Source organism: Apteryx mantelli, chromosome Z (genome assembly GCF_036417845.1).
Source record: "Apteryx mantelli isolate bAptMan1 chromosome Z, bAptMan1.hap1, whole genome shotgun sequence".
Lineage (NCBI taxonomy): Eukaryota > Metazoa > Chordata > Aves > Apterygiformes > Apterygidae > Apteryx > Apteryx mantelli.
In genome coordinates this window covers 51,262,103-51,274,093 of record NC_090020.1, presented here as the reverse complement: position 1 = coordinate 51,274,093, position 11,991 = coordinate 51,262,103, and the positions used below count along the sequence as shown (strand labels likewise).

The 11,991-nt window shown below is 47.5% G+C and overlaps 2 protein-coding genes across 6 annotated transcripts; one reads left to right on the top strand and one right to left on the bottom strand.

Annotated features, from left to right (window-relative positions):
* Nucleotides 1-101: 101 nt before the first annotated feature.
* GPR150 (G protein-coupled receptor 150) lies at nucleotides 102-1,553 on the bottom strand. Its single transcript, XM_067316428.1, has one exon. The coding sequence runs from the start codon at nucleotides 1,452-1,454 to the stop codon at nucleotides 102-104; it is 1,353 nt and encodes a 450-aa protein (XP_067172529.1). The 5' UTR covers nucleotides 1,455-1,553.
* Nucleotides 1,554-1,918: 365 nt separating this feature from the next.
* RFESD (Rieske Fe-S domain containing) lies at nucleotides 1,919-11,212 on the top strand. 5 transcript variants are annotated; one of them, XM_067316028.1, is made up of 4 exons: nucleotides 1,919-2,274; nucleotides 6,883-7,063; nucleotides 7,154-7,188; nucleotides 7,716-11,212. In XM_067316028.1, exons 1-4 carry the CDS (start codon nucleotides 2,242-2,244, stop codon nucleotides 7,983-7,985), a joined length of 519 nt encoding a protein of 172 aa, XP_067172129.1. In that variant the 5' UTR covers nucleotides 1,919-2,241; the 3' UTR covers nucleotides 7,986-11,212. The 5 variants fall into 5 exon arrangements, with proteins under 5 accessions (XP_067172129.1, XP_067172130.1, XP_013797875.1 ...); XM_067316029.1 differs by lacking the exon at nucleotides 1,919-2,274 and adding an exon at nucleotides 3,404-3,450; XM_013942421.2 differs by lacking the exon at nucleotides 1,919-2,274 and adding an exon at nucleotides 3,760-4,032.
* Nucleotides 11,213-11,991: the final 779 nt, after the last annotated feature.

The following is an 11,991-nucleotide window of genomic DNA, read 5'->3' as shown; positions in this document are numbered from 1 at the left end:
GGGCCAGGCTGCGGGAGGAGGCGCCCCGCCGGCTATCCGGGGAAGGGGCAGCGGCACGCCAGGGAGGGCCACAGGGGTTGCTGCCTGGCGGCGGGGCCCAGCTAGCAGCGGCCCTCGGCGGTGGCGCCTGGCGGCGGCGTGGCAGGCCCAGGGGTGGCAGAGCTGGCACCACCCGGCAGTGGGGTGGCAGGCTCCGAGGTGGCAGCCCCGGCAGTGGCCAGCCCCGAAATGGCAGCCGCAGGGTCAGCGGGCCCCGAGATGGTGGCCCCAGTGGTGGCTGGCCCCAAGATGGCGGCCGCGGGGTTGGCGGGCACAGCGTCGGTGCGAGGGCGTCGGCGGGGCCGGTGCAGGGCGCGGTGGGTCGCCCGGTGGCGCGGCTCTGCCTCGAGGCCGGGGCAGCAGCAGGTGGCGCCAGGCCCCACGCCACAGAGGCCTCGCTGGAGGCGGTGCGCCCAGGGCCGGTGGCTCTGGAAGAGCAGGTAGGCGAAGGGGTTGAGGGCGCTGTTGGCCGCCGCCATGATGCCCAGCGCCACCAGCGCCTCCCGCGGGCCATGGGCGCCAGGCTGGGCGGGTGCTGAGGCAAGGCTGAGCTCAAGCGCGCAGCGCGGCAGGCGGCACAGTGTGAACAGTGCAATCAGCACTAGCGTCAGCTGCAGTGTCCGCGCCCGCGCGCGGGGCATCCCGCAGCCGCCAGCCCCGGGCAGCAGCCCCGGGCAGCGCCGCCCGCTCCCCGCTGCCTTGTGCCCGCGGGCGGCCCAGACGGCGAGCAGGATGCGGCCGTAGGCCCAGCAGAGCAGGCAGGCGGGCGCCACAAAGCTGGTGGCGGCCCCGTAGGCGGCGTAGGCCAGGCCGTGCCAGCGCGGCAGCTCCTCGAAGATGCTGCGGCAGCGCGGCCCGCCGGGGCGCGGTGCGGGGCGGAAGACGAAGGCTTGCGGCAGGGCCAGCAGCGGCGCCAGCAGCCAGCCCAGCGCGGCGAGGCCACGGGCGGGCAGCGGCGGCCGCGCCGGGCGCCGCACCACGTGGTGCCGCTCCAGCGCCAGCAGCACCAGGACGTGGGCCGAGGCCAGCGGGCCGCAGCCCTGCAGCAGCGGCAGCAGGCGGCAGGCGGCGGCGCCCGGCGGCCAGCCCGGCCCGCGCAGCTCGGCCGCCAGCCGCGGCAACAGCGCCAGCCCGCAGCCGCAGAGGTCGGCGAGCGCCAGGTGGGCGATGAGGAAGTCCATCTTGCGCCGCCGGCCCCGGCCGCAGCAGCCGCAGCAGGCGAGCCGTCGCAGCACCAGGCAGTTGCCCACCAGCGCCAGCAGCAGGACGGCGCCCGCCGACGCCGCCCGCGCCCGCCGGCTGGGCAGCGGCCACTGCCCCCCGGGGGCGGAGAGGTTGAGGCTGCCACCCGGCTCCGGGACGCTGGAGAGGTTGGGCGCGGCTGCCAAGCTGCTCGGGCTGAAGGGGTCTTCCATGGCTCCCGCAAAGTCCCAGCGGGCAGGGAGGGAGAAGCAGAAGGAGAAGGAAGGGTGCTGCGCCGGGCGGCCCCGCTCCGTGCTGCCCGCCGGGCACAAACTTTCTCGACGCGCCGCGGCGGCGGCACTCCCCGAGCCTATATAGGGGCTCTGCCCGTCATGGGGCGCGCGGGGGGGGGCTGCGCACCCCCGCGGCCAGCGCGCTTCCCCACCCCGCCGCCGCCAGCCGCCGCCGTCCTCCCGCGGACCCGCGCTCGGGCAGCCCCGCGTACCGCCGCCCACTCCTCTCCAGCCTCCAGCCCGACTGTTTTATTCATGTACCTGCAGGGGCGAAATCCGCGCCTCGGGGGCAGCGAGCGAGCGGAAAGCGGGGGAGCCGTCCGCGGCAGCCGGCGCCCCGTCCCGCGCTCGGCTGCGCGCCGCGGAGCGCTGCGCCCAGGTGCTAACCGCACCGGCGCCAACCAACCAACCGCCGCTGCGCTGCGCTCGCAGCAGCGCAGAGCGAGGCGCAGGCTGTGCGTGGATCCGCTTAACAGCATCCTGTTGGACGGTCGCGGCGTGGAGTTGACGCCGTATGCTGCGGGAGGCAGCGGCCACGCTCGCGCCGCACTTGGCAGTAATTTCTTTTCTTTTCCCCCAGGTACGTTTCGAAGAATAGAGAAGGAATTAGTAAAGCTTATGTTAATGAATTACTACTCATGAAATGAACTGTATTTTGGTCCAAAAGGATGAATCCTTCTGCTACACCAACTCTCTTTCATTGTAATTTCCACCAGATGGCACTTTGATGCAGGGACGCCTCCATCCAGCATCATATAAAGTGAGTCAGAATACATAAAAGAAGCCAAACTCTTAAGAAAATTTTAAGAAAAATCTAACTAGTTAGGAAATCCGCTTAAAGCTTCGGGGGGGGAGGGGGATAGCCTTCCTCTTTTTGATCAAATTGTTTTAAATTCAGTTTGTAGATACAATTCTAACTTAGGTTCATTCCAGGAATTAAGTTGTGCTTTGTTTGCTGTATTTTGATACCTATGTAGCTTGGGGGAATTCTGTCATTTTTTACACGTTTATTTAAATTGGCAGATAACATGTTATCAGTTCCGCTCATTCCAGGAATTAAGTTGTGCTTAGTGAGCCACATTTTGGTAACTAGGTAACCCGGAAAAAAAAGTAATTATTATGTTTACATTTTTATTAGTGATTCCATACATCCCTTGCTTTCCAAACATATTATTGTATATATTCAGTGTTCTAAAACCACGTGCTTTTAAAGATGGACAACTACATCTGGGGCAGTATAGAGGAAAAAAAAAGCTACTCTGACTTGCCAGATTCTCTAAGTAAGGGGATCGTCGTATTGATCCCAACACCTAACTTACACTACCTAAGGCCGTTTATTATTATAAGACTAATTATGCTACGATTATTCCATGTGTGCTGCCCAAGAACACAGGAATATGTATTTATGTTGCCAGCGTGGTTAGATCGTTGGTTTCCATGCTGTTGAACACGTCTCATCCGCTCCCTTCCTGGCAGGATCAGGTCAGTTGTGAGAAGGGGGCTGCGCTGCTTCAGCTGTGCTGTACCTCACTGTACCTGAGCACACCTGCTTTTCAGGGTCGATGATTACTGCATATGACGCCGAATTTATACTGAAAGCCGTCGGGACGAGGGCTGTGATTTCACACGTATTTTCAGTGTGGAAAGACGCCCGCGAAAAACACACCGCCCGCCTCAGCCGCGCGGGGGAATCCGCTGAGCCTTCGCGCCCTGACCCCCCATGCTTTGGGGGCCAAGGGAGCTCCCCGCGCGGTGCCGGGCCGGGGTCCTCTCGCCCCGTCCGCAGCCGCCCGGCGGCGGCGGCCCCGCCCGTTGAGGCGGAGCGCGCGGCGCGGCCGTTACGCCCCCGGCGCGGGGGTGCGGCCCGCAGTGCTCGCCGGGAGCTGTAGTCTCGCCTCCTGTCGCCGCGCGCCGTCGCGAGGCCGGCAGCCGCGCGGTAGGTGCGGGAGGCTCGCGGGGGCGGGGCGGGGGCAGCGGGGCGCGTGCCCGCCCTCTGGCGCGCGCGGCCGGTCGGGGGGGGCCCCTGGCGCCGCGCCGCACCGCGCCCGTGATGGGAGCGCGGCGGCGGCTCTGCGCGCGCGGCGGCCGGGCGGCGCAGGCTGGGGGCCGGGCAGTCTCCAGCGCCGCCTCCCTCCGTCCCTTGCGGAGGGGAGAAGCGGTTGCCCGAGCCTTGCCGGGGGCCCGCGGCGGAGGGAAAGGGGATGTCTGGGGATTTTTGGTGTTTGTTTAACTCCGTTGCGTCAGAGCCGGGAAGGGAACTGGCAGTGCCTGGCGCTGTCTGTCCGCCCCTGCAAGCGCGCATCCGGCTGCCCGGTGCCGCGGAGCCAGCCGGCGGGGCGGCAGCCCTGCCGCGGCCCCCTCGGCAGCGGGGCTGTCTGGAGGGGAAGGCTCGGCTTGGGCCGTACCCCCCTGCTCGGGTGTTTCCGAGCAGCTGCGCCTCTCTGCGCCTCGGCAGTCTTGGGGTTATCGGCGGGACGCGCTCTGGTCTGGCGCTTCTGCTCCGCTGGGATGCAGCGAGGTCTGAGGTTTACGCGGACGGTTATACTTTGTGTGTCTGGTTTAAACAGAGGGATTTTAGCCTGGTTAGTGACCTGGAAACAACACAATCAAGCAAAATGGACTTTTTAGTTCACCTTACGTAGCGTGCAATGGAAACTACACTTTCCAAGGAGCCCTAAGAGGGCAAACAAATAAAACGCCAATTTCATGTGCTTTTAATAGGTGACTGTTTGCTAGCTCAGCAGTTCCATGGTAGGGCCTGCCAGTAGTTTCACCGTTTCGGGAGAGGGAGGGAAACAGCGGCTGGTCTCTGTTGTGGTAGGATCCCGCCATGAGAGACAGCGCTGCAGAAACAGCTTCGCACCTGGGGCTCGGAGCTGCCCGCCTGAAAAGTGGAAAAGCATGTGAGATGAAAACCAGCTTGGAGGGCTGTTAGGCTTCTCTTCTGCAAGGTCCTCCTGCCTGCCCCAGTCTCTCCCAAACTGGGAAGGTTGCTGCAATCAGGAAGCCCCTGCCTCCTTTTGAGCTTTCTGTGCCTACTGGACTGAGATCTCTCCTTTTTTGTTAATACTTCACAAGTGTGCTTCCACTTCATGGATGAGAAAGTGTCCAACAGCGAGCTCCCAATAAGAGAGTCTAGTTGCAGGTTTTTCTTGCTATTGAGTGTTTAATTGCTCTTCTTTCCTAAGGGAAGATGGTCTTCTGCCAGGGTGCTTTTTCTTAAACTCAGTACTGCATTGACAAGTACACATTGCCTTGAGGGCTTTGTTCCGGAGGACCTGGTTTTGCTGGGGCTGTTCATACTATACAGTTGGTTGTAGATAAACATTTAAGTCTTTACATCTCAGTCTACCTTTAAAATGAAGCAGTTTGCTATTGTTACTTCTTCCAGTTAATAAATGTGGGGTGCACAACACCCTAACAATCAACCAGGTTTCGGTCTTGGGCAGCTGTGTAGTATATGTATGCAAATGCAGGCTGGCTGTAGAAATGAGCACTAAATGTGTTCTCCACTAAATGAACAGGGGATTTAGTGCTAAATGTTATTTTAATACTGGTCAGGACATATCTACATATCTATATATGTAATTTTTTATTGATGTCTTCACAAAAATGTTTCTAACTATGGGCACCTGTATTTTAATATTTTGGCCAATCTGGGAAGTTTATAAACAGAGTTAGCCAAAAGGTGATAGTAAAAATTGGGAGTTTCCTATTCCAGGTCTCGTGATTAGATTGCTACATGCTGTGCTTACTTTCTAAAGAAAATAAGAAAAATGTGAATGTTTTATTGGATAGTTCTGTGAATCTGAAAACTGTGATATTTTGCTTTCTAGGCAAGATTTGGTAGAGCGCCTGTATCTACAATGCAAAGAATCTGTACTTGTAGTTGATTATGCATAAATCAAAAGATAACTGGCCTTGAAAATACCACAGTGTTATTTATACAAGTTTTCCTGGTATAACATCTTATTAGGAAACGTGTTTGTTGAGCATGAATACACATCAGAATGTAATAAATGACTTCTAAACATGGTTTTAAATTCCTGTGACCCACTCGGTGGGAGGCAGCCATGGAGTTTCGCTTATGAGGAGAAAGGCAGAACATCCGACTCGGAGCTGTGCTGGTCGGTTATCAGGGCAGCCCCAGATCTTCTCCTCGGCGTTATCAGTCCTGGCACAGTTCACTGCGGCCGTGCTGAGCCTTGCGTAAAGTCTGCCTTTTTTGTGCTGCTGGGGCCAGCCCCGCTATCTCACAAAAAAAGCTTTTTACATAAAAAAGCGCTTTGATAAAAGCTGCTACGCATGTGAACCAAGCAGGCCTAGGTGTGGCAGGAATACTGAAGAGAGCCAATGCTGGAAATCATTATTCTGAGCCTTCATTTCTTCGTGTGTTTCCTCATCTCTGTTGTGATCTGGTGTGGATCTAAGGTACTGTGGGGCTCGCTGCATGACCGAGAAACTCCGCTCCTCTTTGTAAGTCTCTGCCCTCTTTGCAACTTGAATATATTTGCCTGCAGTTCCTCTTTATTCTCAGTGTGTACAAAGATTTTTTTATTTTTTTTTAGCCTGATTTTCTGAGAAAGTGAGGGTAATGTGGTTGTGCCATGAGTGTGCTAAGTGTGTGTGAGGAGTTCTAAGGTAACTGGAACACAGCAGCTAATTGTAACCAAATTTGAGAGGAAGATTGAAAGTCTCAAAGATAAGACATTCATACAGGTTTTATGATAAAACAGGGAGACTTACTTATGCCCCCTATTGAAAGAGAAAGCCTGTTAGACATTTGAAATAAATAAGGAGAGGAAGGAAAAGGCAGAATACGTTTGCTAAAATGCCCCAGTTTGATACAGCTTCTCACTGAACGATTTGTTTTCTCTTTTGCAGCCAATGTTTTTACTTCTTTATCAACTTATATCAGTTTGTATTTCTAGCCATAATATTATTTAAACAATACTGGATTTAGATGCAAATGCTAATTTTTGCATTTACAGCAAATGGTGTATTTTACATTTGGCATCCTTGTATTTGTTTGCATATAGGTTTTGAGAGAAGATGGTGATTAAAGTGTAGAGTAAATAAATAAGTAGAGATTTAGAAATTATCTTTCTCTGCCTCAGTTATCAGTTTGTAACAGTCAGTATTTCCAATCCCAGTTTCGTTAATGAACACATTGGCTAAACATTGTTATCAAACTCCTGTTCTTTGTTTCATGTGCGTCTTGATAATCTTTTACAAAAACTTTTGTTCCTTTCTTGTTGCATGTTAGATAGATAGTGGCTTTTCGGTGACTAAGGCATCCATTCTATATGTAGAAATCCAAACATGAATTCTTTCATAAAGTGTCTTTTTGAATTTTTTGCGTTTTAAGGACATGGATTTGTGCAGCTCGAGCAAAGGAGCAGTCGAAATGGAGCCTGATGCTCCTGTATATGTTGGTAAAGAAGATGACATAAAAAAGTCCCAAAGAATAACCACCAAGGTCAATGACAGAGAAGTTGTCATTTTCTACCATGAAGGGAAATTTTATGCTATGGATGCTTGCTGCTACCGTAAGATATTTGCGCATATGATCTTGATGTTGTAACAATTAAGCATAAAAATTATTACATAAATTAATATCATTTTCTACTATGTTTTAGATGCAGGAGGTCCTTTACGCCTTGGAGAAATAGAGGTATGTAAGCATAATAAAAATAATGCATGTAAATGTAGTCATTTGAAATTTTCTAATGCATTTTTGAATACTTTTATCTGAATATAACATTGAAAGTAACAGGCATTTATATAAGAAAAACATTGCCTATCACCCTATTTAAGATGACATTTTATGCATGTTTTTATTTTGTGAAGCTAAAATGAAGTGAGAAATGGGCTTAGAATCTGATTCCCTTTGCTGTATGGATGCATCCTTTAGCGGTAGAATATTATTATTAAGCAGTCGTACTATGAACATTGGAAGGAAAGGCTGATACTCTTACTTTTTGAACCTAGTTCTCCAGCACCAAATGAATCACCAGTCCAGTTTGCTACTGAAACGATGGTGCTCTTAGGAATTGAACTTTATATTCCTGTATAAATGGTGCAGTATAGTACAGCTAAATCACTGGGCATATCTTTTTGCATAGAATATTTTCCAAGGAGAGGAAGAGTCAGAAGTCCATGGCTCACTTTTTCTCTCTGCTTTTTTTTTTCTCTTTTCAGGATATCAATGGTCAACCATGTATTATTTGTCCTTGGCATAAGTATAAAATTACTTTGGAAACAGGAGAAGGATTATATCAAGCCATAAACCCTATGGAACCATCACCAACACCACGGTGGCGATCAAAAGGAGTGAAACAAAGGATTCATAAAGTTACCATAGACAATGGAAATGTGTATGTGAGTCCTCCAGATTTGTCTGTAAGCCTTGCCTCAGACTATTATGCTGACAAGTGCAAAAATAACGGTGATTTCACTATGGAAAAATAAAGCAAATCGCAAGTAGCAGAACAATTGGCGGCCATAAAGTAGAATCCCCGTGAATGTCCCTTTGAAGAATCATTGTCATCAAATAAAAATTTAACGTCACTGTGAAGATTGTTTCCAGATGAAATTCTAATGCTAATGTTATGTTAAAGCATTGAATAATGTAGAAATGAAAAGATAAAAATAGAAGCTACTATCTTCTCAGAACTGACTGACCTTGTGCCAGTGAAATGTTTTTGCTCTTGCCTTTCAAAAAGACTTATGTACAGCAGACTGCTTCATAATGCTTGACATTTTAGAAATCTTATTTTGCTAGAATTCTTTTAATTTTCAGGAGACAGAGTAGTATAGACTATTACTGCTTATAAAACACATTGAAAGTTTAAGTTAAATAGTCTGGTCTAAAGGTTATATTTATATATTTAATAGTTTATACTTATGATGCCTTCTGTATAAGTGACAGCTTGAAATTTTAAACTTTTTAGATATGCAAGTAATCTCTGATCTTTATTAATCTAAAGAGCCAGATTTTCACAAAGAGAAGTACAATATGTGAACATATTTTAATGTGCTTCTCTACGCCTGTTTGTATGTCACTACTTTGGTTCCGTAGAAGTACTTATTTTCTTCTTCCTCACTGAACTCCTTTTCGTAGTACATCATATAATGTCACTAATACTTGTCATGCATAATTCATTCTTCCTGATTCTATTGTTAGGTAAGAAAGAAGCTGTTGGGTAAAAAAAATTGGTATATAATGTAGCGGTTCTTTTTGTTTGTTTTTTGTGTGTGGGGTTTTTTTTTAACTTATTTTAAACATATATTCATTTAAAAAATATATACTTTCTATTTAGATCTAAAGTTTGGTTTCTTCATGTGAATTAATTGTATAATATCAGATCTGCCCTGATAAGCCTGCTCCCAGGAGAGAGAAAGTTTCCCTTTATGTTGTCTTGTATGAAGGGTGGGCTGTGGGCTGAGACATGGTGGAATCTCCTACCCAGCCCATGCAGTCAAGAGTGCTGCTTCTACATTTGCAGGAGATATTCTGTGAAAGCTTAGCATCAGCCTGGAATGCTTGCCCTGCCTATCTGTTAATGTGGCTGCATCATGGCTCCAATTCTTCAGAATGCATTTTTGGTGCTTTGTAGGCTATTTACAGAAATTCTGTCTTAATCAGGTTCAGTTTCAAGCCAGCTGGTCTTCATCTGTGAGTTTCTCTCATTCATTCATTGGACTGTCTTAATGTATGTGAATAATAAGTAGGTCCATGTTAGAATCACTTTTCATATAAATATATTTAAAAGTACTGAGGAGTAGAGGAATGTTAAAGGAAAACATCTGTGCCTGATTCATCTCAGTGAAAAAAGCAAAGCACATTATCAATTTATGTCACTATATGAGGGATTCATCATGTTTAAATTTAATGTCTGCATCTGATTGTGTTCCCTTATACTGGTTTTGTGGTCAGTAGAGAGAAATTGGCAACTTTAAGGTTGCCTGTTTCTAAACTTTAAGGTAAATCTGACCTATTTTATTTGTGTATTTTAGAACTGTGCCATGGAAATGCATTTTTTCCTCCTCCTCTCATTGACCATTAAATCAGCTGGTGCTGAGTAGTTCAGATGTAAATGCCTGCCTTCTGTCAGATGAATCACATCTTGCTCATCTGCTAGAAACTGCTGTTATTTACTGGCCAGTTTTGTGTATTTTGGGGGGTATTTTTCTTTCTTACCCTTCTTGCAGCCACTGTGTAGATAGTAGGAAGGTAAGGAAGGAAGGTGATGAAGTGATACAGCTGCTACTCCAAAGGACCTGGAGCATACATTGCTTTGGGTTTTGCTGAGGGTGAGGGAATATTGTTTCCCTTTCTTCCCTTCTACTCCACCTAATGTCACCTGTGATGAAATTTAAACATATGTTATTGAAAAATATGCATCGTATAAAAGAAAGTATTGTACAGCCCTCCATTATACCCTCATTGATTTGTGTGTTTGCTACAATAGGGGGTTTCTTTTGTTTGTTTGAGTTTTTTTCCTAGTATAAAGAAACTCTGAAGACATTATGGTAACAACAGATATGGTATTCACAAAGACTGTAAAATATGGACAGCTCAAATTAAGCATTCACATACAGCAGCAAATAGTTCGGTCTTGCCTGAGCTTTGTTTAGAACTGCAGGTCCGCTCTCTGATCCAGTGCAGAATGAAGGATGGGAGTACTGCTGCTAATTTACTTTTCAAAAGGAAATTCAGGAAAGCCTTGCTTCTCTAGAGGGTATACATTGTAACTTTCTCCATCCCTCTCCTTTTCACCACTGACATTTTTAGTGTTTTCTCTCACAGATTTTTCCTCTCAAACAATATTTTTTATTTTTCATTTTTCCAAGTACAGCTTTAATACAAGTTGTCTATTTAAATTAACAAAGATACAGTTTAGTGTAAGAAAGTTACAATTTTGAGTAATATGTTATTGCCTGTTTGACATTCAGTAGAATGCTAGTAGTAGGAAGCTTTACCTCAAAGTTTCATGTGCATGTTCATATTAGTAGAATAGTACTCAGTCTTTTGCAGCATTGACTTTTCTAACTAAAACCCAGTGAAGTGCTTGATCATACACTTACTGTTAACCATATGAAATCAGGGGAACTTCATGTTCATGTCTAAGTGCTTTGATAGGCCACTTTTATTAAGCACTTCTCTACTATAATAACTACATACAATTTGCAAACTTTTTAAGAGGTTTTGCTTTTCCTTTTAAATACATTCTTTTTCACAGGGAGATGGCACTTATTTAATTCCTAAAGTTTGTCAATCAGTTCATTTTTCTCTCAGTTCTCTTTTTGATGGTGATACAAAGAATAGAGAATTATTAACGTAAGTGGTTATGGGCAAAGGAGGGAGAGTTGGCAGGCTGTTAGGTTTCTGTTTTTTTGACAGCAAAGAAGAAAACCTGCAGCATTTTGAGATTGCTATGTTTTAAAAAAAAGTTCCATTCCGTTTTATTTGTTTACTATTGCGTATTAAAGTATGCACCTAACTTAAAAATATTGTAACCTTTTAGTGTTGAAGAGTTGGACATTTCTTTGTCTAACTTCTATGATAAAATTATGCTCCCGTACAACAGCTGTGTAAAGTACTAAAACGGCTGTAGCCAGATGATGTGGAAGAAATGCTAGAAGACAGATTGTGATGACTTCTAATGTAAGAAATAAATACTTCACTTGCTTGACAGTTACTCCTTCTAACTTCTTTTCAGAGCAATGCTTATGCTTTTTCAGAGTCAGGTACAAGCTATGTCTCAGTCTGTGGCCTGGGGCAGCTCCATAGTATTATATGGCACTTCCAGAAGTGCATGGATTAGGTGTTTTACAGTTGGCAGCATATCTCCAGATTTGCTTATGTCACTTCTGCATGCTGTCTTTTGTCCTGCCAACCCATTTTTTAGGCACAATTCAGACATCTTCACACTAACCAATGTACTCCTGAACTTGGGAATGTTTGGTGATGTATATGCTCATGTTCAGTTCCTAGTTAAATTTACTGAAATATTAGGCAAAGAAATGGAAAAGACTGAGGTTAGCTTGAGAAGGGAACCAATAAGGAGATTGGTAAGAATGGGTGGAGAGAGAATACCAAGGGAGCTAGGATGTGATGAGAGAGCTGAGACTGGCAGAAGTAGGATGAGGAACTGAGACCAAGCGCAAAGAAGTTAGGAGTATCAGGACAGGTATTCAGTTGGCAGGTAAAAAAGAGAAGATGGCTGGAAGTCATGGAGGAAAGGAAACTTCAGGAGAAACAGAAAATGCAGCAAAAGATACTTCAAGAGCAAGGAGACTGAAAAGGATGGGGCATCTAGGACTATCTGGGGAAACACTGGTAGCAGTAAAGGAAGATTGGGACATGGCTGTTTGAAAGGAGAGACTAACAGCTGAATAAGGACGTGAGGAATGGTTAAGTTAAGGGAGTAGGACCGAGATGATATTTAAGGGACAGTGAAGAGATGTAAGG

Coding starts and splice junctions, on each gene's coding strand:
- RFESD (XM_067316026.1), top strand. CDS start 5,868: ATGCTGGAAATCATTATTCTGAGCCTTCATTTCTTCGTGTGTTTCCTC. Junction 7,064..7,153: donor TATGGATGCTTGCTGCTACC/GTAAGATATTTG, acceptor ACTATGTTTTAG/ATGCAGGAGGTCCTTTACGC. Junction 7,189..7,715: donor TACGCCTTGGAGAAATAGAG/GTATGTAAGCAT, acceptor TTCTCTTTTCAG/GATATCAATGGTCAACCATG.
- GPR150 (XM_067316428.1), bottom strand. CDS start 1,454: ATGGAAGACCCCTTCAGCCCGAGCAGCTTGGCAGCCGCGCCCAACCTC.